The following is a 27,263-nucleotide window of genomic DNA, read 5'->3' as shown; positions in this document are numbered from 1 at the left end:
TGTGTGGGTTTTCTCTGGGTGCTCTGGTTTCCTCTCACACTACAAAGACATGCAGGTTTGTAGGTTAATTGGCTTCGGTAAAAATTGTAAATCGGCCCCAGTGTGTGTGGGATAGAGCTAGTACGGGGTGATCGCTGGACGGCACGGACTCGGTGGGCCGAAGGGCCTGTTTCTACGCTTTATCTCTAAAGTATAAAGACCCACTGAGTTACTCCAGCACTTTGTGTCTTTCCTTGGTAAACCTTGTCATCTGCAGTTCCTTGCTTCTGCAAGGAAATTAACCTACGTCCAGCGAGTTTGGACTTTATATTTTAAATCATAAACTTTATTCAGGATTAAAAATATGTGACTGTCAAAATTCCTCGCACATTCCCCACAGCTACATACATTCATATGTCGTAGTGTTTGAACTTTTCTCCACAGATGCTGCCTGACCAGCTGAGTTACTCCAGCACTTTGTGTCTTTCCTTGGTAAAACAGCATCTGCAGTTCCTTGTACCTTACAAGGAAATAACTCCAAAGTTCAGAGTTTGGACTTTTCAGCAGTTCCTCCAGCACTCTGTGCCTTTTTTATATTAAAGCAGCACCTACAGCTCCTTATTTCCTACATGAAAATAACTCCAAAGTCCAGAGTTTGAACTTTCCAGCACAAAGTTACTCCAGCACTTTGTGTCTTTTTTTAATTATTAAAGCAGCACCCGCAGTTCCTTAATTCCTACAAGAAAATAACTCCAAAGTTTTGAACTTTTCGCCAGGGACCCGCTGAGTTACTCCAGCACTTTGTGTCTTTTTTTTTAAACCAGCATCTGCAGTTCCTTATTTCTAAACACTTTTTTTGTGTAAAGAAGTGAAGGAAAGTTGACTTAATTCGGTGCCTAGCCTCGCAATAAGTTAGAAACGACTTATGCTGACATTAAAGGGCGAAGATCTCTTTGTTTAATGCAAGATTATTTTTTAAAGCGCTTTCAGGAGGATTTCCTGCAGAAATGGGCAGCAATGTACTCGTCAGGATGTGACGTTAGCTGGGGTTTAGAGACAGGCGAATGGGAGGAATAGGGAGCAAAGATCCTATAGCAGAGGGAGGGCCGGCCGGGGAAGTGAGTGAGTGAGAGAGAGAGAGAGAGATGGGGACCGGACGGTCGCTGCTCTGGGCTCTGTTTCTCACCAGCACTCGCTGCCTAATTCTGCAACAACCTCCAGCCACAGGTAAGTCTGTTACACCCTGTAACCTGGCAGCATTGCAGGTAAACCCACTCACACCCGCCTCTCTCTGTCTCTCTCTGTCTGTGTGTCTCTCTGTCTCTGTCTGTGTGTCTCTCTCACTCTGTGTGTCTCTCTCTGTCTGTCTCTGTGTGTCTCTGTCTGTTTATCTCTCTCTCTCTGTGTCTCTCTCTCTGTCTGTGTCTGTCTCTGTCTGTGTGTGTCTCTCTGTCTGTGTGTCTGTCTCTCTCTTGGTCTGTGTGTCTCTCTCTGTCTGTGTGTGTCTCTCTCTCTGTCTGTGTCTCTCTCTCTCTCTGTGTGTGTGTGGCTGTCTGTCTCACTCTCCCTCTGTCTCGCTGTGTGTGTGTGTGTCCGCGTCTGTCTCTCTCTCCCTCTCCCTCCTACAACTCCTCCCAGCGTGTGTAATAGGATTAGACACGCAGGAAGCTGGAGAAACTCAGCTCCGTGGGGCGGCAGCGTCCGGAATTGAGAAGCGATTGCCTGGGTGGAAGTTTCGGGTCGAGAGCCCCCTCTTTACATTCACCCCAGAAGTTCATGCACGAACTTTAAACTTGTATCTTTAACCCGCAGTAAACTAACGTGGGCGGCTGCAAAACGTTGTAAAACAACTTCTGTGTGTGTGTGTGTGTGTGTGTGTGTGTGTGTGTAACTTTCTGTTTACTTACGCTTCTGGCGTTGACATTCACAGGGCTGTGGTTTATCGAGTCGCACACAACTCGGGAACAATCCCTTCGGCCCTACTCACCCATGCTAACCAAAACGCAGAGTCTTGTGGGGGAGGGGAGGACTATGGGAATGGGGGGTTTAAAAGGGAATGTTTTAGAGAGAGGAGACGAGAGAACTGGACGGAGAGGGGAGTGGGTGGAGGGGTGTAGATAGGGAGGAGTGAAGGGGGTTTATAGGAAGGGGGAGTGAGCCAGTGGTGAGGGTTAAGAGGGAGATTTGGGTGGGGAGGAGTGGGTTAGTGGTGATGTTAGAATGGAGGGGGTAAGGGCAGGGGATGGGTGGGCTAGTGCGGCGGTTAGGACAGAGGGGTGAGGGTTAGTGTTAGAGGGGAGGGTGAGGTAGAGGGAGGGGTTAGAAAGGAGGGCTAGAGGAGTGTATCGTGGTTAGAAGAGGGAGGGGTTAGAGGGGTAGGAGGTTGGATGCTGGAACGTGGAGGGGGGGTGAGAGGAGAGGGCAGTGTGGATGGAGAGGCCATCAGGGACAGGGTGGGACTGGTTGGTGTGACCGATGGCCAGCATGAGCTGAGTGGGCCAAAGGGCCTGCGGAAGTAAAACTGAAACTTGCCTTTGGTTGAAGGTCGACGGGGAAAATGTTGCATTTAAGTGACATTGATGAGGTGTTTGTTTCTAATTTTCTCTTGTTGTAGGTCACATTAAAGTCCCACTCTTGGAGCACGTGTCTGTGTATTTGGAGCCCAATGAACATAAACGAGTTGTCATTACAAATATCAGTCGCCTCGCTGCCTCTGTGGTTGTCCAGGTATATTCCCACGTGCTAAATGTGACCGTTTCTCTCTCCAGGGTAAGTCCATCGATCAACATTGTGTGCAATTTTGGTCCCGTATTTGAAACATAGAAACATAGAAAATAGGTGTAGGAGGAGGCCATTCGGCCCTTCGAGCCAGCACCGCCATTCATTGTGATCATGGCTGATCGTCCCCAATCAATAACCCGTGCCTGCCTTCTCCCCATAGCCCTTGACTCCACTAGCTCCTAGAGCTCTATCTAACTATCTCTTAAATCCATCCAGTGACTTGACCTCCACTGCCCTCTGTGGCAGGGAATTCCATAAAGGACAGACATTCTTGCTATTGAGGGAGTGCAGCGTAGGTTCACAAGGTTAATTCCCGGGATGGCGGGACTGTCATATGCTGAGAGAATGGAGCGGCTGGGCTTGTATACTCTGGAGTTTAGAAGGATGAGAGGATTCGTATTGAAACGCATAAGATTATTAAGGGTTTGGACACGCTAGAGGCAGGAAACATGTTCCCGATGTTGGGGGAGTCCAGAACCAGGGGCCACAGTTTAAGAATAAGGGGTAAGCCATTTAGAACGGAGACGAGGAAACACATTTTCTCACTGAGAGTGGTGAGTTTGTGGAATTCTCTGCCTCAAGAGGGCGGTGGAGGCTGGTTCTCTGGATACTTTCAAGAGAGAGCTAGATAGGGTTCTTATAAATAGAGGAGTCAGGGGATATGGGGAGAAGGCAGGAACGGGGTACTGATTGTGGATGATCAGCCATGATCACATTGAATGGTGGTGCTGGCTCGAAGGGCCGAATGGCCTACTACTGCACCTATTGTCTATTGTGTGCAGTGCGCAATCTAATTTTTTTCTGCAATGCTCGTACATGCACGAGTCGCCATATTTTGGTGCCGTTCCCAGAAAATCCAAAGTCCAGTCCATGCACTCGATATCTTGGAGTGGCTCCAGATCCAGGCGAGACCCAGGCTGCCGTTGGGCCTCCTCCATCTAGCTCGGCCCACCGACCCACGCCCCTCTCCCCTTCTCGACTGCCTCTGGGTCCCGGGAGCACCTGCAGCCGGCCTCGAGGGCCCTGGAGGCAACACCCTTGACTCCTGAACTGAGCAGCCCAGCTGTGTTGGCGACCGGAAATAGAGAAAGTCTCCCAAACGAAAATGGAACTTGGTTACATTTAGGATGGAACTGCAGATGCTGGTTTAAAACGAAAATAGGCACAAAAAGCTGGAGTAACACAAATTATAGTACATTCAACCCATTGAGTCTACTCCACCATTGAATCATTGCTGATCTCTGCCTCCTAATCCAATTTTCCTGCCTTCTCCCCATATCCCTTGACACCCATTCTAATTCGGTATATGTCTATCTCTGCCTTAAATATATCCACTTGGCCTCCACAGCCCTCTGTGACAATGAGTTCCACAGATTAACTACCCTCTGACTAAAGAAGTTCCTCCTCGCCTCCTTTCTAAAAGAGCGCCCTTTAATTCTGAGGCTGTGACCTCTGGTCCGAGACTCTCCCATCAGTGGAAACATCCTCTCCACATCCACTCTATCTACGCCTTTCATTATTCTGTAAGTTTCAATGAGGTCCCCCCTCAACCTTCTGAACTCCAGGCCCAGTGTTGTCAAGTGCTAACCCATACGCTAACCCACTCATTCCAGGAATCATTCTTGTAAACCTCCTCTGCACCCTCTCCAGAGCCAGCACATCCATCCTCAGATATGGGGCCCAGATTTGCTCACAGTACTACAAATACGGCTTTACCAGCAAGTCAGGCAGCATCTCTGGAGAAAAGGAATAGGTGACGTTTCGGATTGAGACCCTTCTCCAGATACGAAACGTCACCTATTCATTTTCTCCACTGATGCTGCCTAACCCTCTGAGTTACTCCAGCTTTTTGGGTCTATCGTGGAATTTGGTTATTCTGCTTTTAAAAGAAAACTGCCCTGATCTGGTAGAGAACTGTGTGGAGTCCAAGACAGCGGATATATTTAAAGGCATAGATAGATAGATAGATAGATAGATAGATAGATAGATAGATAGATAGATAGATAGATAGATAGATAGATAGATAGATAGATAGATAGATAGATAGATAGATAGATAGATAGATAGATAGATAGATAGATAGATAGATAGATAGATAGATAGATAGATAGATAGATAGATAGATAGATAGATAGATAGATAGATAGATAGATAGATAGATAGATAGATAGATAGATAGATAGATAGATAGATAGATAGATAGATAGATAGATAGATAGATAGATAGATAGATAGATAGATAGATAGATAGATAGATAGATAGATAGATAGATAGATAGATAGATAGATAGATAGATAGATAGATAGATAGATAGATAGATAGATAGATAGATAGATAGATAGATAGATAGATAGATAGATAGATAGATAGATAGATAGATAGATAGATAGATAGATAGATAGATAGATAGATAGATAGATAGATAGATAGATAGATAGATCGATCGGTACGGGTGTCTGGGGTTATGGGGAGTAGGCAGGAGAATGCGGTTAGGAGGGAAAGATAAATCAGCCATGATTGAATAGACTTGCTGGGCCGAATGGCCTAATTCTGCTCCTATCACTGATGTGCTTAAGAAACCTGGTTAGTTTAAGCTTTTTTCCAACCGCACAAACATTTTGGTAACTTATAGGCAAACTTGAAATGGTGTTGGTGCATTTTAAGGAAGTTGACTCATTTCCTGGGGTGCTTCAGCATTTTTTTGTAGACTCGTCCTACACAAGCTCCAGTGCCGGTGTGGTTCTGATATTGAACCCAGACGCTGCCAAGGCAACTTTCTACGTCAAAGCTGGCGAGGAAGAGGTGTTGGCGACTCTGTTTGCTTTGCCCTACGCAGCTCAAGGTAACTCAACTCTGTTACAGCTCTCTTGCCTTCATGTAATACGCATAATAGAAGATGTTTGTATCATGCACAGAAAGTAATAACTTGCATTTGGCAAAAGAACGAAGGGGTCTCTGAGTTAAAAGCACAAAATCGCGAATCGCGATGAAAGTTAACAAGTCGTCTGTTTCCGAACAAACGTTTAGTTTATTATGTGCAGGAAAGAACTGTGCGGAGATCGTTGGTCAGTACAGACTCAGTGGGCCAAAGGGCTTGTATCCGCACTGTATCTCTAAACTAAAGTAAAGTAAATATCAGGGGATATGAGTGTGATTGAATCCACTGCAGTACTAACCCTCACTCTGACACTGGAGGAGGCCCAGGACAGAAAGGTCAGTGTGGGAATGGGAGGGGGAGTTGAAGTGCTGAGCAACCGGGAGATCAGGTATGTTTAGGCAGATTGAGCGGAGGTGTTCAGCGAAACGATCGCCGAGCCTGCGCTTGGTCTCGCCGATGTACAGGAGTCCGCACCTGGAACAGCGGATCTACTACAGTAGATGAGGCTGGAGGAGGTGCAGGTGAACCTCTGCCTCACCTGGAAAGACTGTCTGGGTCCTTGGATGGAGTCGAGGGGGGAGGTACAGGGACAGGTGTTGCATCTCCTGCGGTTGCTGGGGAAAGTACCCGGGGAGGGGGTGGTTTGGGTGGGGAGGGATGAGTTGACCAGGGAGTTGCGGAGGGAACGGTCTCTGCCGTAAGCAGAAAGGGGTGGAGATGGGAAGATGTGGCCAGTAGTGGGGTCCCATTGGAGGTGGCGAAAATTTGGAGGATTTACAGAAAGGTCAGTGTGGGAATGGGGGGTTGGGGGGGGAATAGTTAAAGTTTGGCAACCAGTAGATCACGTAGGTTTAGGCAGATTGAGCTGTGGTGAAGCGATTGCCAAGCCTGCTCTTGGTCACCCATATAGAACAAGGTGTGGGCTCCTCTATAAAGAGAATAGCTGTTGAACTGAATGATTGCTTTCTTTCTCCAATGCTCTCAGATCCAGTACCAGGTGCCTGCAACCTCGAGTTTATCTTGGACAATGACCCTAACTTGCACTTGACGTACAATGTGTATGAAACTGCTGTATCATTTGCACCAGCGAACCTGGGCACAGATAGGTAAGTCAGTCATCGACTAACGTGAGTAGCAAGAGTCAAGTCTAGAGAGTTTTATTGTCATGTGTCCCAGATAGGACAATGAAATTCTTGCATTGCTGCAGCACAGCAGAATATGCAAACACAATACAGAACAGGAGATAAAAGTTCAGTGTGTCTAGTTCCTTGAAGGTGGAATGTCATATAGATAGGGTGGTAAAGAAAGGTTTTGGTATGCTAGCCTTTATAAATCAGAGCATTGAGTATAGAAGCTGGGATTTAATGTTAAAATTGTACAAGGCATTGGTGAGACCAAATCTGGAGTATGGTGTACAATTTTGGTTGCCCAATTATAGGAAGGATGTCAACAAAATAGAGAGAGTACAGAGGAGATTTACTACAATGTTGCCTGGGTTTCAACAACTAAGTTACAGAGATAGGTTGAATAAGTTAGGTCTTTATTCTCTGGAGCGCAGAAGGTTAAGGGGGGACTTGATAGAGGTCTTTAAAATGATGAGAGGGATAGACAGAGTTGATGTGGACAAGCTTTTCCCTTTGAGAATAGGGAAGATTCAAACAAGAGGATATGACTTCAGAATTAAGGGACAGAAGTTTAGGGGTAACATGAGGGGGAACTTCTTTACTCAGAGAGTGGTAGCGGTGTGGAATGAGCTCCCAGTGGAAGTGGTGGAGGCAGGTTCGTTGGTATCATTTAAAAATAAATTGGATAGGCATATGGATGAGAAGGGAATGGAGGGTTATTGTATGAGTGCAGGCAGGTGGGACTAAGGGAAAAAAAGTTGTTCGGCACGGACTTGTAGGGCCGAGATGGCCTGTTTCTGTGCTATATATATACACATACACAGATAAAGTGCAATAGGCTGTTATTGTTCAGAGTTTGTTTGATATCGTGTTTAATAACCTGATGGCTGTGGGGAAGAAGCTGTTCCTGAACCTGGATGTTACAGATTTCAGGCTCCAGTACCTTCTTCCCGATGGCAACAGAGAGATGAGTGTGTGGCCAGGATGGTGTGGGTCTTTGATGATGCTGGCTGCCTTTTTGAGGCAGCGACTGCGATAGATACCTCCGACGGTGGGGAGGTCAGAGCCGATGATGGACTGGGCAGTGGTCACAACTTTCTGCATTCTTTTCCACTCCTGGACGCTCAGGTTGCTGAACCAAGCCACGATGAAGACAGTCATAACTCTCTCTACTGTGCATCTGTCGAGAGACACGCAGGTCACGGGGAGAACGTACTAACTCGGTATGGACAGCACCCGTGGTCGGGATCGAACCCGGGTCCCTGGCGCTGCAAGCGCTGTAAGGCAGCAACTCTACCACTGCGCCACCGTGACAGCCCTGTGTTCTGTGAACCCCATATGAGACCTATATGTTAAATGAAACGTACAGACTTCTTGTGCTTGTACTTTTGTTTAGAGGGACCTTTCCCCCCGCCTGTGATGTTGGGACGGACGGGCACACACGGTGGAGGTTGACCTATGAGCTTTACCAATACTTTCTACCAGAGAATGATCACAGCGATACAAGTCTGTCAGATGGGATGAGCAAAATGTCATCTGTACAAAGCATAATGGCGAACGGATTGAAGGTAATGAGGTGTATTGTTAACATGGAAAGATACAAGCCAAGGGTGGATCAGTTTGTCATTAAAATACTAAGGGAAAATGTTTCCTCCTTTAGATACAATATTTCAAACAACATATATTTCAATCTAACATACCCCACAATGTGTAGTAAGGAACTGCAGTTGTTAGTTTACAGTGAAGGTAGACACAAACAGGTGGAGTAACTCAGCGGGACAGGCAGTCTCTATGTGTGACGTCTCAGTTCGAGACCCTTCTACAGATGTACATTACGACGGCTGAAATTGGATAAAATCATTTCAGTAAGACATAAAAAGTAGACAAAAATGCTGGAGAAACTCAACGGATGAGGCAGCATCTATGGAGCGAAGGAAATAGGTGACGTTTCAGGTCGAGACCCTTCTTCAGACTATTCAGAAAGGTCTCGACCCGAACCGTCACCTATTCCTTCGCTCCATAGATGCTGCCTCACCCGCTGAGTTTCTCCAGCTTTTTTGTCAACCTTCGATTTTTCCAGCATCTGCAGTTCTTTCTAAAACAAGACAACAAGACACAGGACACTCAACCCATCTCACTTTGATTCTCGACCACCTTAGATCTGCAAGGAAAGACTTAAAAAGTGCTGGAGTAACTCAGTGTGTCAGGCAGCATCTCTGTAGGTGGATGGGCGATATTTTGGGTTCTAGATGGAGAACGCCGGGGGTGGAAGATTGCAACCTTCACGTGGTCCACCCTGTTTCGACTAATGCAATCAACTCGACGTGCACAAGCGGAAGATCAAATAGAACAAGTTGTCCAACAACTTTAGACTGTACACGCCACACGAAAGAAGAAGAAGAACGCCGACTCTCAACGTCATCAACCCACGTTCTCCACAGATGCTGCTTGATCCACTGAGTTACTCCAGCACTCTGTTTTTTTTTTGTTGTAAACTTTAGTTCTTTAATGAAGCCAATATATCTTGGAGTATTACAGACAGGTGCAATGTCAGTATTTATTTAAAAAAAAGGAAAGAGTTACAGATCAAGGCCACATGGTGGCGCAGCAGTAGAGTTGCTGCCTTACAGCACTAGAGAGCCCGGTTCGATTCTGACCTTGGATGCTGTCTGTACAGAGTTTGCACGTTCTGCCTGTGACTGCGTGGGTTTTCTCCGGGTGCTCTGGTTTCCTCCCAGTCTCCAAACACATGCAGGTTCGCAGGTTAATCAGCTTCTGTACATTGTAAAATTTTCCCTAGTGTGTAGGATCGTGCTAGTGTACGGGGTGATCATTGGTCGGCGCGAACTCGGTGGGCCGAAGGGCCTTTCTCATGCTGTATCTCTAAAGTCTAAGGACTTTGCATTTGTGTCGCTGACTGATGCAGTTATGCTATCTGGGGATATTATCTATGCTGGTTCATGACACTGCTTCCACAGATCAGTTAGACAGGTACATGGATAGTGTAGGAAGGAACTGCAGATGCTGGTTTACACTGAAGATGGACACAAAATGCTGGAGTAACAGGGACAGGAAGTATCTCTGGAGAGAAGGAATGGGTGACGTTTCAGATCAAGACCCTTCTTTAGACACGGATAGGACTGGTTTAGAGGGATATGGGCCAAACGCGGGCAAGAGGGACTAGAGTAGATGTGGCATGATGGTCGGTGTGGGCAAGTTGGGCCAAAGGGCATGTTTCCACTGTATGATTCCATGACTCTATTTTAGAATTACAACTTGCATAAAGGAATGAATGAGCATTTGTATTCCTCCCAATACAATTGAGGTCCATTGAGAATATGTGTTGATCTTGCAATTGACATCCTTTTAGAAACATAGAAACATAGAAATTAGGTGCAGGAGTAGGCCATTCGGCCCTTCGAGCCTGCACCGCCATTCAATATGATCATGGCTGATCATCCAACTCAGTATCCCGTACCTGCCTTCTTTCCATACATCCTGATCCCCTTAGCCACAAGGGCCACATCTAACTCCCTCTTAAATATAGCCAATGAACTGGCCTCAACTACCCTCTGTGGCAGAGAGTTCCAGAGATTCACCACTCTCTGTGTGAAAAAAGTTCTTCTCATCTCGGTTTTAAAGGATTTCCCCCTTATCCTTAAGCTGTGACCCCTTGTCCTGGACTTCCCCAACATCGGGAACAATCTTCCTGCATCTAGCCTGTCCAACCCCTTAAGAATTTTGTAAGTTTCTATAAGATCCCCTCTCAATCTTCTAAATTCTAGAGAGTATAAACCAAGTCTATCCAGTCTTTCTTCATAAGACAGTCCTGACATCCCAGGAATCAGTCTGGTGAACCGTCTCTTTAGACTAAGTGTATGTTTTCTTTCCATTGTAGATCACCACAATACAATCGTCTCAGAAGACCAGGCTCTATGGAAACTCGTATGTTGGCATTGGAGTGATATACAATGTAATTGTTAGAGACCCTTTGTTAAAGACGTCTGCAGCTTATGCGCCTGTGTCTACCTACACCTGTGACTTATCCACCAAAGGATACGAATGCAAGCAGTCAGGTATGTAAAACAAGTTTCCTCCAACAATTAACTTCAATTCACTTCTGACCTAAAATATTTCCATTTTGTACGAGAACCGTAATTGAAACTGAGAATTGGTGCGAGATTTTGAGGACAGGTAGTCTGTCCATCCATCTTAAAGACATGGGAGCAGAATTAGGTCATTCAGCCCGTCGAGTCTGCTCCACAGTAAAGAAGGACTGTGTGCTTCCCACAGGGCGGCACGGTGGTGCAGCGGTAGAGTTGCTGCCTCACAGCGCCAGAGACCCAGGTTCGATCCTAACTACGGGTGCTGTCTGTGCGCAGTTTGTACGTCCTCCCCGCGACCTGGGTGGGTTCTGTCCGAGATCTTCGGTTTCCTCCCACACTCCAAAGACATACAGGTTTGTAGGTTAATTGGATTGGTATAAATGTAAATTTTCCAGAGTGTGTACAGGGTAGAGTTAATGTGCAGGGATCGCTGGTCAGTGCAGACTCGGTGGGCCGAAGGGCCTGTTAGAGGCCTATCTCTAAAACAAAAAATAACTATTCAGTGCAAAAAATAGTGTTTTTAGGCATAAAATTCAGACTGTTGTATTTCTTTCTGCCTGGGTTCCACACAGACTTGAGTGTGGAATTTACTGCCTCAGAGGGCGGTGGAGGCTGGTTCTCTGGATGCTTTTAAGAGAGGGCTAGATAGGGCTCTTAAAGATAGTGGAGTCGGGGGATATGGGGAGAAGGCAGGAATGGGGTACTGATTGGGGATGATCAGCCATGATCACATTGAATGGCGGTGCTGGCTCGAAGGGCCGAGTGGCCTACTCCTGCACCTATTGCCTATTGTATCTTGGAGCATATTCTAGCTGTTCTACATCGCTTACAACCTTCATTAATTTGCAAAGTAGACGGACCTTAGAAGGGCCTGTTTCCACGCTGTTATCACGACTTCATGATAAGGATCCCAACCCAAAAACATCACCAATCCATGTGCTGGATACAAGGTGCTGGAGCACTTCAGCGGGTCAGGCAAACATGCATCACCAGAGAACATGGGTAGGCGATGCTTTAGGTCGGGACCCTTCTTCAGACTCTCCTATCCACAGTCTCCAGAGATGCTGCCTGACCCACTGAGTTATGTCAGCCTAGCCTCAGAATTAAAGGACGTTCCATGTGGAACGAGATGAGGAGAATTTTGTTTTTAGTCGGAGGGAGGTGAATCTGTGGAATTCAATGCCAGAGAAAGCTGTGGAGGCCAAGTCAATGGATATATTTAAGGCAGAGTTAGATAGAATTCTTGAGTAGTACGGATGCCAGGGGTTATGGGGAGAAGGCAGGAGAATGGGGTTAGGAGGGAGAGATAGATAGTGGCCTAATTCTGCTCCTATCACATGAATACTTCGTGCTACGTTTGTAAACCAGCACCTGCAGTTCCTTGTTGCTAATGTTTCATTCTTTATTGTTCTACAGATGGAAATTTCATCTACATCCAGGTTCTGTGCACTGTGATTGGCATCTATGGTTTATTGCTCTGCTTGGCTGGCCATCGGCTGTTTGAAGCAGGTAAAGTCTGACAAAATGAAATCCCATTGCAAATATCTTATTATCATGTGTGTAAATGGAGAATGGAGACAAAGAGGAGGAATTTCTCCAGTCTAGCCAGAAGGTGGTGAATCTGTGGAATTCATTGCTACAGGTGGCTGTGGAGGCCAAGTCAGTGGGTACTTGTAAAGCGGAGAGTGATACGTTCTTGGTTAGTAATGCCCCTGTCCCACTTAGGGAACCTGAACGGAAACCTCTGGAGACTTTGCGCCCCACCCAAGGTTTCCGTGCGGTTCCCGGAGGTTGCAGGTAGTTGCCGGAGGTTGCAGGTAGTGGAAGCAGGTGGGGAGACTGACAAAAACCTCCGTGAACCGCATGGAAACCTTCAGATTCAGATTCAGATTCAATTTTAATTGTCATTGTCAGTGTACAGTACAGAGACAACGAAATGCATTTAGCATCTCCCTGGAAGAGCGACATAACAAATGATTTGAATAAATAATAATAAGTGTCCGGGGGGGGGTGGTGATTGGCAGTCACTGAGGTACGTTGTTGAGTAGAGTGACAGCCGCCGGGAAGAAGCTGTTCCTCGACCTGCTGGTTCGGCAACGGAGAGACCTGTAGCGCCTCCCGGATGGTAGGAGGGTAAACAGTCCATGGTTGGGGTGAGAGCAGTCCTTGGCGATGCTGAGCGCCCTCCGCAGACAGCGCTTGCTTTGGACAGACTCAATGGAGGGGAGCAAGGAACCGGTGATGCGTTGGGCAATTTTCACCACCCTCTGCAATGCCTTCCGGTCGGAGACAGAGCAGTTGCCATACCATACTGTGATGCAGTTGGTAAGGATGCTCTCGATGGTGCAGCGGTAGAAGTTCACCAGGATCTGAGGAGACAGATGGACCTTCTTCAGTCTCCTCAGGAAGAAGAGACGCTGGTGAGCCTTCTTGATCAGAGTAGAGGTATTGTGGGTCCAAGAGAGGTCATCGGAGATCGGAAACCTTGGGTGGGGCGCAAAGTCTCCAGAGGTTCCCGTTCGGGTTTCCTAAGTGGGACAGGGGCATAAGGGTGTCTGGGGAGAAGGCACGGGAATGAAGTTGAGAGGGATTGAAGAATTGATCTGCCGTGATGAACAGTTAACGCAGACTCGATGGGGCCCAATGGCCTGATTCTGCTCCTATGTCTTATGAACATGATCATCCTGAAGCCTCGTGATAATCTCATCCTCTTCCCGGTCTAAAATAGCCATAGGTGGTTAATTAGGATGGGTTTTGGGATGTATTCCCTTGTAAAATACACAAGGAACCAGACAGTTAATGTTACTAGTGATGACTAATGCATGGCGATCCCTGTGTTACACTCGTTTGAGTTTTAGAAATTCACCCTTGCAGAATTCAAGTATCTCTTCCCCAAAAGTACAAGACGCAGAATAATATTCACCCTCAGAATTTGGGGGGGGGGGGGGGGTGGGGGGGGGGGGGGGGGAATAGAGGAACCAAATCAACAAATACCGTGAGGATCGGCAGGTAGATGCACAGTCTCTCGCCCAGAGTAGGGAATCGAACACCAGAGGACATGGGTTCAAGGTGAAGGGGAATCTGAGGGGTAACTTTTTCACACAAAGGGTGGTGGGTGTATGGAACGAGCTGCCAGAGGAGGTAGTTGAGACAGGTACATGGATAGACCATGTTTGGCGCGATTATGGACCAAGCGCAGGCAGGTGGGATTTGCGTAGCTGGGACATGTAGGCCGGTCACCTTTCCTTGTTGTTTGCTGTGGTGCTGCCTCGCCCGCTGAGTTACTCCAGAACTGCCCACGTACCTGATCACTGCTAATGTTGCAATTGCCATTTGTATTGTCTCTTTGCATTGTGTGGGTCACGAGATTATGAGTGTTCTCGTTGGGCGAGTTAGAATCTCTAAACCAGGTTACCTTGATTGTTCCATTTTATTTTTGTAGAATTCCTCTTCTTTGGATTCTTGATCTTTGGATTCATGATCTTTGTGTTGGTCACACGTTACTCTGCACTTGACTTCATCAGTAAGTGAAAATAATATAGACAAATGCCTTTAGTTCAATAATGACTTGTACAACAATTGTGCCATTTCAAGTTGCATCCATTTGTTTGGAGTGTGGAATTTGATACAGTGTGGAATTTGATACAGTGTGGAAACAGGCCCTTCGGCCCAACTTGCCCACACTGGCCAACATGTCCCAGCTACATTAGTCCCACTTGCTTGCATTTGGCCCATATCCCTCTAAACCTGTCCTATCCATGCACCTTATAACAGTACCTTCCTCATCTACCTCCTCCAGTAGCTCATTCCATACACCCACCATCATTAGTGTGAAAAAAATTACCCCTCAGATTGACAATAGACAATAGGTGCAGGCGCAGGCCATTCGGCCCTTCGAGCCACTATTAAATCTTTTTCCCTTCACTTTAAGTTTATGTCCTTTGGTCTTCGATTTCCCCGTCTCTGGGTAAGTAACTGTGTGTCTACCTGATCTATTCATCTCATGATTTTATACACCTCTATAACATCACTCCTCATCCTCCTGTGCTCCAAGGAGTAGAGTCCCAGCCTACCCAACCTCTCCCTACAGCTCAGACCTTTCAGTCCTGTCTTCAGAAGGATCTTTTGTCAGATGGTCTCAGCAGTAAGATTAAAATTGCATTGTCTATCATTGGGTGTTACTGTGATACTTTAAAAAAATATGTTATTATTTGATTTCAAGGTAATTACTGATACTTTAAAAAAATATGTTATTATTTGATTTCAAGGTAATTATATGCGTGCCTTTTTGAAATATGCTGAAAATAGTATTAACCTGAACCTGCTGAAAGTAGTTTAATGCTAATATCCAGTATTTTGATTCAGTAAATGATTATTTCATGATCTGCAAATTTTCTCTGCATAATGTTATGGAAATTTGTACCTCGTCTTATAAGGAGATCGTAGGTTTTACTTAGACCATTCAATCCCAAACCAAAATTGACTCTAAGGCTACTCCTACTAATATTATTGTTGCCAGACAGCAGAGAAACAGGCCCTTTGGCCCAACTAGTCCATGTCTCATTTGCCCACATTGACCCATATCTCTAAACCTTTCCTATCCATGTTCCTGTCCAAGTGTCTTTTAAGTGTTTAATCCCTGCCTCAACTACCTCCTCTGGCATTTTGTTCCATACACCCACCACCCTCTGTGTGGGGATAAACGTTGCCCCTCGGGTTCCTACGAAATCTTGTCCCTCTCACCGTAAACCCACGTCCTCTGGTTACAGGGAGAAAGTGGAGCACACACACTCGCACACACACACACACACACGCGCACACACACACACACACACTCACACACACTCACACACACACACACACACACACACACGCACACGCACACACTCGCACACACACACACTCGCACACACACACTCGCGCACACACACACACACACACACGCACACACACGCACACACACACACAATCGCACACACACATGCACGCACACACACGCACACGCACACACACACACACACACACTCGCACACACACACACTCGCACACACACACACACACACACTCGCACACACACACTCGCACACACACACTCGCGCACACACTCGCACACCACACCACACCACCACCTGAGGTCAGGACCGTGTGGGTTTTCTCCATGTGCTCTGGTTTCTTCCCACATTCCAACGATGTGTAGGTTAATTGGTTTCTGTAAATTTTCCCTAGTGTGTGTGTGTGTGTGTGTGTGTGCAGGACAGAACTAGTGCACTAGTTATGATTGTGGCCGGCATGGAGCTGGTGGGCCGGGGGGACCTGCTTCCACGCTGTATCTCCAATCTAAACCACATTAAAACGTTGACCACCCTGAACCGGTGCTGTATTGCCTTGCAGGGCGGTTTGCCATGTTGGTAGGCGGAGGGTTGTTTGGCGGTTTGCTCCTGTCCCTGGTGAGGTGGCGGTTCGATCGTCCTCTCATCTGTGTGGCCATTGTGGGATTGGTGCTGGGATTCTTGGTGGCAGCCATCATCTTCTTCACTCCACTTGGTAAGTCGAAGGCAACTGATCAATGCAGCTATTAGATTGGTTCAATTATAACCCCGTCCATTTTCACGCGTGGCCTGATGATCCTTTCACTTTGGATATACGAAGCACTCTAGGGGCCAACACTTCTGGATTGTCTGAAGTCAGAGACACTTTGTCTATATGATTTTCTCTCTGTACTTGGCTGTGGTCAGTTACTGTAAATGTTCAATGGTTCTTTATTCAGTCCCGTTGAGTTTATTGTTACGTGTACCGGAGTTCGGTGGAAAGCTTTTGTTGCGTGCTAACCAGTCAGCGGAAAGACAATACACCATTACTGGCACATACACACAGCACAGTGGAAATTCTTTTGCACAACCCACGAGTGGACAGTCACCATATTTTGGCCCCGTTTACAAAGAATAGTCCAAAGTCTGATCAACACGCTGGAGGTACTGGAACGCCCCCCGAACCAGGTAAGCACAGGTAACGCGGTCACGGGGAGAACACACAAACTCCGTACAGACAGCACCCGTAGTCAGGATTGAACCTGGGTCTCTGGTGCTGTGAGGCAGCAACTCTACCGCTCGCTGCACTGCTTGACAACTTACTTTGTCTTTTAACCCAAACAGCAAACTTCAGTTTATTCCACAACGACCTCAACTTTTGGATGGTATACGCCTTCATAACGCTGGTGATCCCCACAGTTCTGCTTCCGTTTGCTAAAACAGTAAGTATGAATGAATAAATAAGTTTATTGGCCAAGTATTCACATACAAGAAATTTGCCTTGGTGCTCCGCCCGCAAGTGATAACTTGACATACAGTGACCATTAGGAATGACACATAAAACATGAAACATTAATAATGTCTCGGGTCGAGACCCATCCTTAGACTGAGACTCAGGGGAGAGGGAATCTAGAGATATAGAAGGTAAGGTGTTTTCATTCACAGAGTGGTGAATCTCTGGAACTCTCTGCCACAGATAGGCCAGTTCATTGGCTATATTTAAGAGGGAGTTAGATGTGGCCCTTGTGGCTAAGGGGATCAGGGGGTATGGAGAGAAGGCAGGTACGGGATACTGAGTTGGATGATCAGCCATGATCATATTGAATGGCGGTGCAGGCTCGAAGGGCCGAATGGCCTACTCCTGCACCTAATTTCTATGTTTCTAAAACCACAGATCACAGCAGATGTGGATCAAGGAAATGTAGCTGAGGGGAAGATGAAGGGAAAGTAGACGTTCCTTTAAAATTCTTCATCTAACGGGCAGGATACCTGCAGTGAATATTGGACAATGTGCTCTGAATAGTAAGCTACTTAGCAACATTCAATATAGTCCATAGAGCAAAGAAAACGGAACAGTGCAGCTCCACGACAATCTATCAAGAGAGGCAGAGGTTCACTTGCACCGCCTCCAACCTCATCTACTGTATCCGCTGTTCCAGGTGTGGACTCCTGTACATCGGCGAGACCAAGCGCAGGCTCGGCGATCGTTTCGCTGAACACCTCCGCTCAGTCCGCCTAAACCTACCTGATCTCCCGGTGGCCCCGCACTTCAACTCCCCCTCCCATTCCCAATCTGACCTTTCTGTCCTGGGCCTCCTCCACTGTCAGAGTGGGGCCCAGCGCAAATTGGAGGAACAGCACCTCACATTACACTTGGGCAGCTTACACCCCAGTGGTATGAACATTGACTTCCCTAACTTCATGTATCCCTTGCTTTCCCTCTCTCGTTCTCTCTGTCCCTTCCCTGTCCTAGTTCTCCAACTAGTTCTACTGGCTAGTTCAGCCATGATCACATTGAATGGCGGTGCAGGCTCGAAGGGCCGAATGGCCTACTCCTGCACCTAATTTCTATGTCCTCCTGATTGTATGCCGCATTGCAACATTCCCCCTCAGCTAACAATGAACCATTATACATTTCCATTTACCCCTCATCTGCTTTGATCTGCTGTTTTCACACCTTGCCCATCTATATCTCTAGATTCCCTCTCCCCTGACTCTCAGTTTAAAGAAGGGTCTCGACCCGAAACATCATCCATTCCTTCTCTCCAGAGATGCTGCCTGTCCCTCTGAGTTATAGACAATAGGTGCAGGAGTAGGTCATTCGGCCCTTCGAGCCAGCACCGCCATTCAATGTGATCATGGCTGATCATCCCCAATCAGTACCACGTTCCTGCCTTCTCCCCATATCCCCTGACTCCGCTATCTTTAAGAGCCCTGTCTAGCTCTCTCTTGAAAGCATCTAGAGAACCTGCCTCCAGCGCCCTCTGAAGGAGAATTCCACAGACTCACAACTCTCTGTGAGAAAAAGTGTTTCCTCGTCTCTGTTCTAAACGGAGTTACTTCAGCATTTTGTGCCTCTGGTGTAAACCAGCATCTGCAGTTCCTTTCCAAGGAATCAGTGGTTATGTCGCAAAGTAATAATTGCATTTATAAATGAATGAATAAATAAGTTTATTGGCCAAGTATTCACATACAAGGAATTTGCCTTGGTGCTCCGCCCGCAAGTGACAACATGACATACAGTGACAGTTAGGAATGACACATAAAACATTAAACATCAAGAAAGGAAGGTAACTAAGGCTGACTTTGTAGAGCCTATATTATATAGTGTATTTCTGATTATGCATGGATTTTGTTTCGATAGTTAAACATCATCACCTGCGCACTGGTTGGGTCGTACGCAGTGATTGTTGCGGTTGGCATGTATGTCTACAGCAGCTTGACGTATATAATTCTAAACATCATCAAGAGAGCCATCGATCCGGATTTTGCAATGGTCTACAGCAACGCTCCATTTCAGCGTACAGGTCAAAGACGTTTTCATTTGAAGTGTTCTTCATTTTCCACATTTGTCGGAGGCGCTAGAGTTGCTGCCTTACAGCGCCAGAGTCCCAGGTTCAAACCTGTATGGCGTTTGCACGTTCTCCCTTCAACTGCGTGGGTTTTCTCCGGGTGCTCTGGTTTCATCCGACATCCCAAAGACAGGTCAATTGGCTTCTGTAAAATTGTCCCGTGTGCGTGCGTGCGTGTATGTGTGTGTGTGTGTTATTTTACGGGGTGAATGCTGGTCGGCACAGACTCTGGGTGGGTCAAAGGGACTGTTTCCACGCTGTATCTCGAAACTAAAATGGAAACATTATATGTTTAGACCATTGGGACCCCCCCCCGCCACAGGTACCATGTCATCCCGCGCTCCATGGTCGGATAGTCGGCGACTAAACCGTCTCCCCCACCTGGTTTGCCAGGTGAGGAGGGGGCTGTGGACTCCCAGCAGGACCAAAAACAAGACCTGTCAAAAGGCGGATGAGCTCCTAGCGAGCCAATGGCCATCCACACTTCAGTAGAAGTTGCGATCACTATCGTACATGGCATTGTAAGGAACGATGATAAAGCACGCACACACCAAAATCCCATACTTCCAGCGGCGGAAGTCCACAGGAACTGGAGGACGGAGATGTGTGGTGCGTCTGTCACCGTTCCCCTCGGAAACCAGCGCCACTGCGTCGCTAATGTTGTCACCGAAGGCCGAGATGGCCTGTTTCTGTGCTGTAATTGTTATATGGCTTTATGATGATGATGATGAATGAACGCCCTTTGTTGTTTTTAAATCTAACATTTTTATTCTTTCTTTTCCAGAGTACATCTTGACATTTGTGTGGGTGTTTTTGGTCATCAATGGCACAGTACTGCAGTTTGTTTTGGCAAGAAACAGATCGACATTCCCACCTAGTCTGTACCAGAAATGGAGGAGGAGGAGAAACGCTGCAATCGGAGAACGAACACCTTTGTTACAACCCCCTGTAATATGAATCCTCGAAGTTTGGTGCGTGAGATTTCCCCCTTAATTTCTACATTGATAATCGCACGTGGACAGTGAAGAACTCTGCAGGAATAACTCTTCAAAATGGAGAACAATTTTGTCTTTAAACCTTCAGGATCACTTATGGAATCTCTTTTCGCAGGAGTGTACAAATGAATAAATGTTCTGGTTGCCATTTGGATTAAATATTCCTTTCTTAGCCAAATTTTCAAATATTGTTAACGATGAAAGTAATTGTCTTGTATCCAAGAAGCAATAAACTTGGCATTAAGGTTTTGCATATATTTTTAATAAGGCTGATTGCCTGATTAGTTAGACTGTGAGAAATAGGTACTTAGGATCTTGCATGGTATTTTAATTGAATGTAACTTACAAGGGGGGAGAAATGTTGGTAGTTCTTCATCTGCTCGCTCTGGTGCAAATGGAAACCATATTTATAATCTTTCCCACAAGTTTGAGTTTCATGTCGAGCAGAAATTCTTCCTCTTACATGTGGAAGATTAGGAAAACTCACCGAAGATGCGTTTGTGAGCAATGTTTAAAATATTTCACTTACCTTTTTATTAAAATTAGCACAATGGCAAATAAAAAACATAATATTATAATTATTAAAAAATTCACATCACAGCATTCTTAAACAAATTTGTAACTTTAGTATAACTGAATTTACAACCTTTTTTTTGCAGCATGTGCCTAAAATGTTCACTATTAATCTTTTATACACCACAATGATTATTTTCTAGTGTCTTAAGTAGACTGCTGCAACATTTGCATAATTTGTGACTTTTTATTGCTCAAACTAAACAATCCTGATCAGTCGGATGTGGTTTGCTATTTATCATTCAAGTTGTGGTTTCCTGTTGACTTCAGTTTATACAAACGACAGCTAAATGATTAGAAGGGTCCCCACCTGAAACGTCACCCATTCCTTCTCTCCAGAGATGCTGCCTGTCCCGCTGGGTTACTCCTGCATTTTGTATCTGATCTGAAATAGTGGAACAGGTTTGGGAGGATAGTGCTGGTCTACTTGGCTGTGTGTCCTTAGATGATGAGCAAGCATTTCCGTCACATTTCCCACCACATTGAAGGGACCTAGAGGTGACTCCAGCTGTAATTTACCATGTATTTCCTTAGCTCCACCAGTCAAGAATGTTTTATTGTCATGTGTCCCCAACAGGTCAATGAAATTCTTACTTGAATTGTATATAACGGGGAAAAAAAGAAAAAGTTCACTAAATAACAAATAATAATATAGTCTTTTGCAGTTCAGAGCTCGGAGTATATTTGTTGTGTTTAATAGCCTGATGGCTGTGGGGAAGAAGCTGTTCCTGAACCTGGACGTTGCAGTCTTCAGCCTTCCTCCCGATGGCAATGGTGAGATGAGTGTGTGGCCAGGATGGTGTGGGTCCTTGATGATTTTGGCTGCCTTTTTGAGGCAGCAACTACGATAGATCCCTTCAATGGTGGGGAGGTCAGAGCTGATGATCGACTGGGCAGTGGTCACAAATTTTTGTAGTCTTTTCTGCTCCTGGACGTTCAAGTTGCCGAACCAGGCCATGATGCAACCAGTCAGAATACTCTCTACCCTGCACCTGTAGAGTGTTTAGGAGAATCCTCTTTGACATGCCGAATCTCCGTAATCTTCTCAGGGAGATGTATTTTGGCCCGGTATGTATCCGGATTTATAAATTGGTATCCCGCAATATATCATCTGTAAAATATCTCGATGCGTTGAGTTTCTGTCCAATTTTAGGAGTTTTACAAAATTATTACAGATCTCATTATTTTTTGTGAAATACTCTTTTTTTTCTCATGCTGACATGGCAATCTCCCACCCATGTCATTTTTTAACCATCAACGCTACAAATGATGGAGTTGAGTTGATATTTTCTTTAACGGTCTGCTCAAGAACAGCGTTGCTGTATTAATATTAGTGAGGATTTGCCACTTCAACATTTACAATGGCAAAATTGTTGGCATAATACCCAGACATACGAATCTCACAGATTCAGTCCAATATGTGGTCTTTGGATGCTGATTAAAATTGATATTCAAGTGGTTTGGCTCGGCTCATTGTAGAGTTGCTGCCTTCACCATTCAAGATGTCCCATCATCATTGTCCCAGTCTAACATTCTCTTTGGACTGGGTGATGTGCACTCAGCTCTCTGGATCCTCGAGATTGCATCTAGGATTTGCAGAGCCTAATTTCATTGCCGTTCTCTTTGTGCTCATGTTCGGGAGGGATGTGTGGGAAGGAACTGGTTTACACCGAAGATGGACACAAACTGCTGGAGTGACTCAGCGGGTCAGGCAGCATCTCCGGAGAGAAGGAATGGGCGACACCCTCGACCCGAAACGTCATCCATTCCTTCTCTCCAGAGATGCTGCCTGTCCTGCTGAGTTGCCCCAGCATTTTGTGTCTATGGTTGGGAGGGATTGGTTGAGGGGAGGGAAGAATGGGATTGTTCGAACCTTGGAAAGTTATGCAAGAATAAGTTAAACATCTGAGTTGAGAAAATATATAATAATATATTATCTTTATACGATATATATATTCTATATGTCATATATAATAAATAGAAGTTTATTGTAATTTGCACCATTTTTTGTTTCGTCATTAAAAGCCATATTTATTCTCGGGCACCAGTTGATTACACATGTAAATGAAAGTCACTATCCATGTACAAGTGGTGGTCTGGATAAGCTTTTGTTATAGAAAGTAAAATGCAGTTTGAATATTTAACACTGTTTCGAGTGACTTTTGTTCTTTTAAATTTATTTTTCAAAACAAAATCTTAATCTCTTGCACTGTCCAAAACGCCCAATGTGGCATGACAATTTAGTAGCCAAATAGATGTTATATCTCTTGCCAAATGACCGATAGATTTTCTGTAAAGAAAGTAACTTGCAATATTAAAATCAGAAGAATTTTTAACTAATCTGTAAATTGGATATATTCTGTAGTTTCTTAAAAAAAAATAAAGATCCAATTAATTGTTGATCTCCTCAATGTTTCATGCAGGAACGAATGTTTTTGTAAGTAGGGCCAGACTTGCTGAACATAGAATATAGTCATGAATAGTTTGGCTGCAAAGTTAGGAAGTTAAATGTTATGCTAGTTTGCAAAAGCTCTACACCATAATATATGCAACAATGCAAAGGTAATTGATAGAATAGAATGTTATTTTACTTCTGTGTATTCTTGTTCTAAATTCAATAGACAATAGGTGTAGGACCTTCGAGCCAGCACCGCCATTCAATGTGATCATGGCTGATCATCCCCAATCAGTACCCCGTTCCTGCCTTCTCCCCATATCCCCATTACTCCGCTATTTTTAAGAGCCCTATCTAGCTCTCTCTTGAAAGCATCCAGAGAACCGGTCTCCACTGCCCTCTGAGGCAGAGAATTCCACAGACTCACCACTCTCTGTGAGAAAAAGTGTTTCCTCATCTCCGTTCTAAATGGCTTACCCCTTATTCTTAAACTGTGGCCCCTGGTTCTGGACTCCCCCAACATCGGGAACGTGTTTCCTGCCTCTAGCAATCTTCTATGTTTCAATTCCTTCCTGTCTATAATCTTTACCAAGTAGACAGTTTATTTGTCATAAAACAGTCGAACAGTAAATACATAACTAATTTTCGGGCATCACGGTGGCGCAGGGCTAGAGTTGTCGTCTTGCTGCGCCGGAGACCCGGGTTCGATCCCGGCTACGTGTGCTTGTCAGTACGGAGTTTGTACGTTTTCCCCGTGACCGCGTGGGTTTTCTCCGAGATCTTCGATTTCCTCCCGCACTCCAAAAGCGCACAGGTTTGGAGGTAAATTGGCTTGGTAGAAATGTAAAAACTGTAGCCAGTGTGTGTACTAGGATGGTATTAATGTGCCGGGGTTGCTGGTCACCATAGACCTGGTGGGCTGAAGGGCCTGTTTCCATGCTGTATCTCTAAAATAACAGGAACCCCAGGCAATGATAATCCCTAACAAGAGAATCTTCTTTGATGTCCAGTGGCATTATTGGGGCCAACTCTCCTTTCCTGCCACAAGGCATTGATCAAGTGAAAGGTACAGCGTGCAAATGGTTCCTTCGGCCCACTAAGCCCACACCGACCATCCGTCCACCCCAGTTCTATGTACAGAGGGCTAATTAACCTACAAGCCCGCAGGTCTTTGGGATGCAGGAGGAAACTGGAGCAACCCGGAGGAGACCCACGTGGTCACAGGGCGAACGTGCAAACTCCACACAGACTGCACCTGAGCTCTGTATCAAACCCGGGTCTCTAGCTCTGAGGAGCAGAAACTGTACCAGCTGTGTTACTCTGCATTTTGGGCTGGAAGTGACAAATGCCGCGCCTGCTTAAATCCGAGGTATTCTGGTGTTTGGGAGGAGGTAACCAAGCACACATGTAAAGGTGGCCTCTCCAATCCATTGGGTAAGTGCACATCCAATAACACTTATCAAGTTTCAAATAAATAACTTGATTTAACCTGTATCCCTCTTTTCAAATGATGTCTCCCTGGCCACTAACCATGCCGAGTAAACCAGCTACAAGCTGCGTACTGAGGCAACTTGTTAAAACGTTTTTAAATTGCATTTTAAAGTTGCTATTTTTAACCACGCTATAAAACTATCCTGAGCAGGTTCCTCAAATTCACAAATCAACTATGCTTTGAAATATTGCCAGAAGCAATAGATAAATCATAGTGTTTTAGCAGCAAGAAGCATCTTGATTACTGTCGAGTGTGGATGCATATCAGAAAGATTATGCCGTTTTGAATGAGTGGTGTTCTCTGCAATTGAGTTGCTCCTGATAGAAGCCTAATATAGTCTATGCTTCAAAGGCGGAGAGCAACAAACAAAATAGATTAATGAATACAGAAAGTTGGAAATTGGATCTGAGTTCTGACAGCACCGTGGCGCAGCGGTTAGAGTTGCTGCCTCACAGCACCAGAGACCCGGGTTCAATCCTGACTGCAGGTGCTGTCCGCACGGAGTTTGTACGTTCTCCCCGTGACCGCGTGGGTTTTCTGCGGGTGTCCGGGATTCCTCCCACACTTCAAAGCCAACTTCCAAGCTAATTGGCTTGATGTAAATTGTCCCTAGTGTGTAGGATAGTGTTAGTGTACGGGGATCGCTGGACGGTGTGGACTTGTTGATTCGAAGAGCCTGTTTTGCGCGCTGTATCTCTAAATTATTGTTTTTTTCCAAAATTCAAAAATGTTAGCAGGAGTAAATAAATTACAATAGGGTGATTTCACCAAAGGTCAAATGAGCGTACATCCCCCCTCACGTGACCGAAAATTTTAACTGGAGGACATATGTCACTTCGGTACATGTTAGTGAATGGGGAAACACGCACTTTCACTCCCGTTAAAAACATGGAAAACGGCCGATATTTGAGCTGAAACCTTCTGTGCTAGTCGGGGTGACCGTGAAGCACAGCAACCTACATTTTCAGGCAAAAAAAAAGATAGAAAGTAAGGTAATTACAAGAGGGAACTGAAGGTAGAAAACAGCGGAAGTGAACAGCCGACATTTGCCGTGGAGATTTAAAGATCCAAAATATCGGGAATTATCGCGTTTGCTCGCTGAATTTCATCAAAAGTGAGGCATTATTAACTTACTTTTGTTGAAATTCAGCGAGCAAACGCGATAATTCCCGATATTTTGGATCTTTAAATCGCCACGGCAAATGTCGGCTGTTCACTTTCGCTGTTTTCTACCTTCAGTTCCCTCTTGTAATTACCTTACTTTCTATCTTTTTTTTGCCTGAAAATTTAGGTCGCTGTGCTTCACGGTCACCCCGACTAGCACAGAAAATTTCAGCTCATAAATCGGCCGTTTTCCATGTTTTTAACGGTTGGGAAAGTGCGTGTTTCCCCATTCACTAACATGTACCGAAGTGACATATGTCCTCCAGTTAAAATTTTCGGTCACGTGAGGGGGGATCTACGCTCATTTGACATTTGGTGAAATCACTCTATAGTGATTAGATTTACAACTAGTTCGGAGATTCAGCATGGAAACAGATTTGTTGGTCGGGGCATTGATAGAAATACTGCATGGCTTACAGTGACCCCGGGTGGGTGGCATTTGACTGGCTCGACACAGTTTTATCTCCGCTCCTCCCATTCTCTCCAGAGATGCTGCCTGTCCCGCTGAGTTACTCCAACATTTTGTGTCTGTCACGAGTCTGACAGTGACGCTTAGAGCCGCTAGGTGGAGACGTGAGCCATACGAGTTGGCCTTAAATCAAGCAGGACTAATTGGTGCAGCAACATGTCCCAACCCAACCTATCCCACTCCACCTTGCTTAAGAATTCACATTGTTCTATTTTACAAATTAATAAAATATGACACAAAATCATATAAAAAGAAAACCGGGGAGAATTTTTAAATATCTTTGTTTTTTTTTTTAATTTTGATCATTTTGACAAACATGGAAACCGATATTTCCATTTGAAGAAACTGTAAAGGTGTGTTGCAGTGGGTCTTTTTTTTGTGCAAAATGTAGATATTGTTTGTTTGTTTTTTCTTGCTCTTTCTCAAATATGCGACGATTTGGAGCAGCGAACACGCTGTGTTTTACTGTTTAAGAAGGAACTGCAGGTGCTGGAAAATCGAAAGTGCACAAAAATGCTGGAGAAACTCAGCGGGTGCAGCAGCATCTATGGGCCTATAGGCAACGTTTCGTCCTATTTCCTTCGCTCCATAGATGCTGCTGCACCCGCTGAGTTTCTCCAGCATTTTTGTGTACGTTGTGTTTTACTGCTGAGCATTCAAGATTCAGATTCAGATTCAATTTTAATTGTCACTGTCAGTGTACAGTACAGAGGCAACGAAATGCATTCAACAGATGAAAGAAACGGGCTTCCTTCCTTCCACTCACTCCCATTCAAGTCTAATTTGTGAATGTACAGGATTAGACTGACGCAGGGGGTGGGGAAGAGCGTGGAGGGGGGAAGGGGGGGGTGGTTGCATGCGAATTTGTCAACGTGCAATAAAGTCCAATCTCGACGAGGCAAACAACGGCGCGGGGCAGAGACAGG

At 45.5% G+C, this 27,263-nt stretch overlaps 1 protein-coding gene across 1 annotated transcript; it reads left to right on the top strand.

Annotated features, from left to right (window-relative positions):
- The first annotated feature begins 1,044 nt into the window (after window positions 1-1,044).
- Window positions 1,045-20,496, top strand: LOC129705572 (transmembrane 7 superfamily member 3-like). The gene is made up of 12 exons (XM_055649172.1): window positions 1,045-1,206; window positions 2,594-2,748; window positions 5,456-5,603; window positions 6,625-6,745; window positions 8,160-8,331; window positions 10,662-10,839; window positions 12,286-12,378; window positions 14,312-14,392; window positions 16,261-16,413; window positions 17,022-17,119; window positions 19,042-19,204; window positions 20,034-20,496. Exons 1-12 carry the CDS (start codon window positions 1,125-1,127, stop codon window positions 20,204-20,206), a joined length of 1,617 nt encoding a protein of 538 aa, XP_055505147.1. The 5' UTR covers window positions 1,045-1,124; the 3' UTR covers window positions 20,207-20,496.
- Window positions 20,497-27,263: the final 6,767 nt, after the last annotated feature.

Source organism: Leucoraja erinacea, chromosome 18 (genome assembly GCF_028641065.1).
Source record: "Leucoraja erinacea ecotype New England chromosome 18, Leri_hhj_1, whole genome shotgun sequence".
Lineage (NCBI taxonomy): Eukaryota > Metazoa > Chordata > Chondrichthyes > Rajiformes > Rajidae > Leucoraja > Leucoraja erinaceus.
This window is presented reverse-complemented; position numbering and strand designations above follow the sequence as displayed.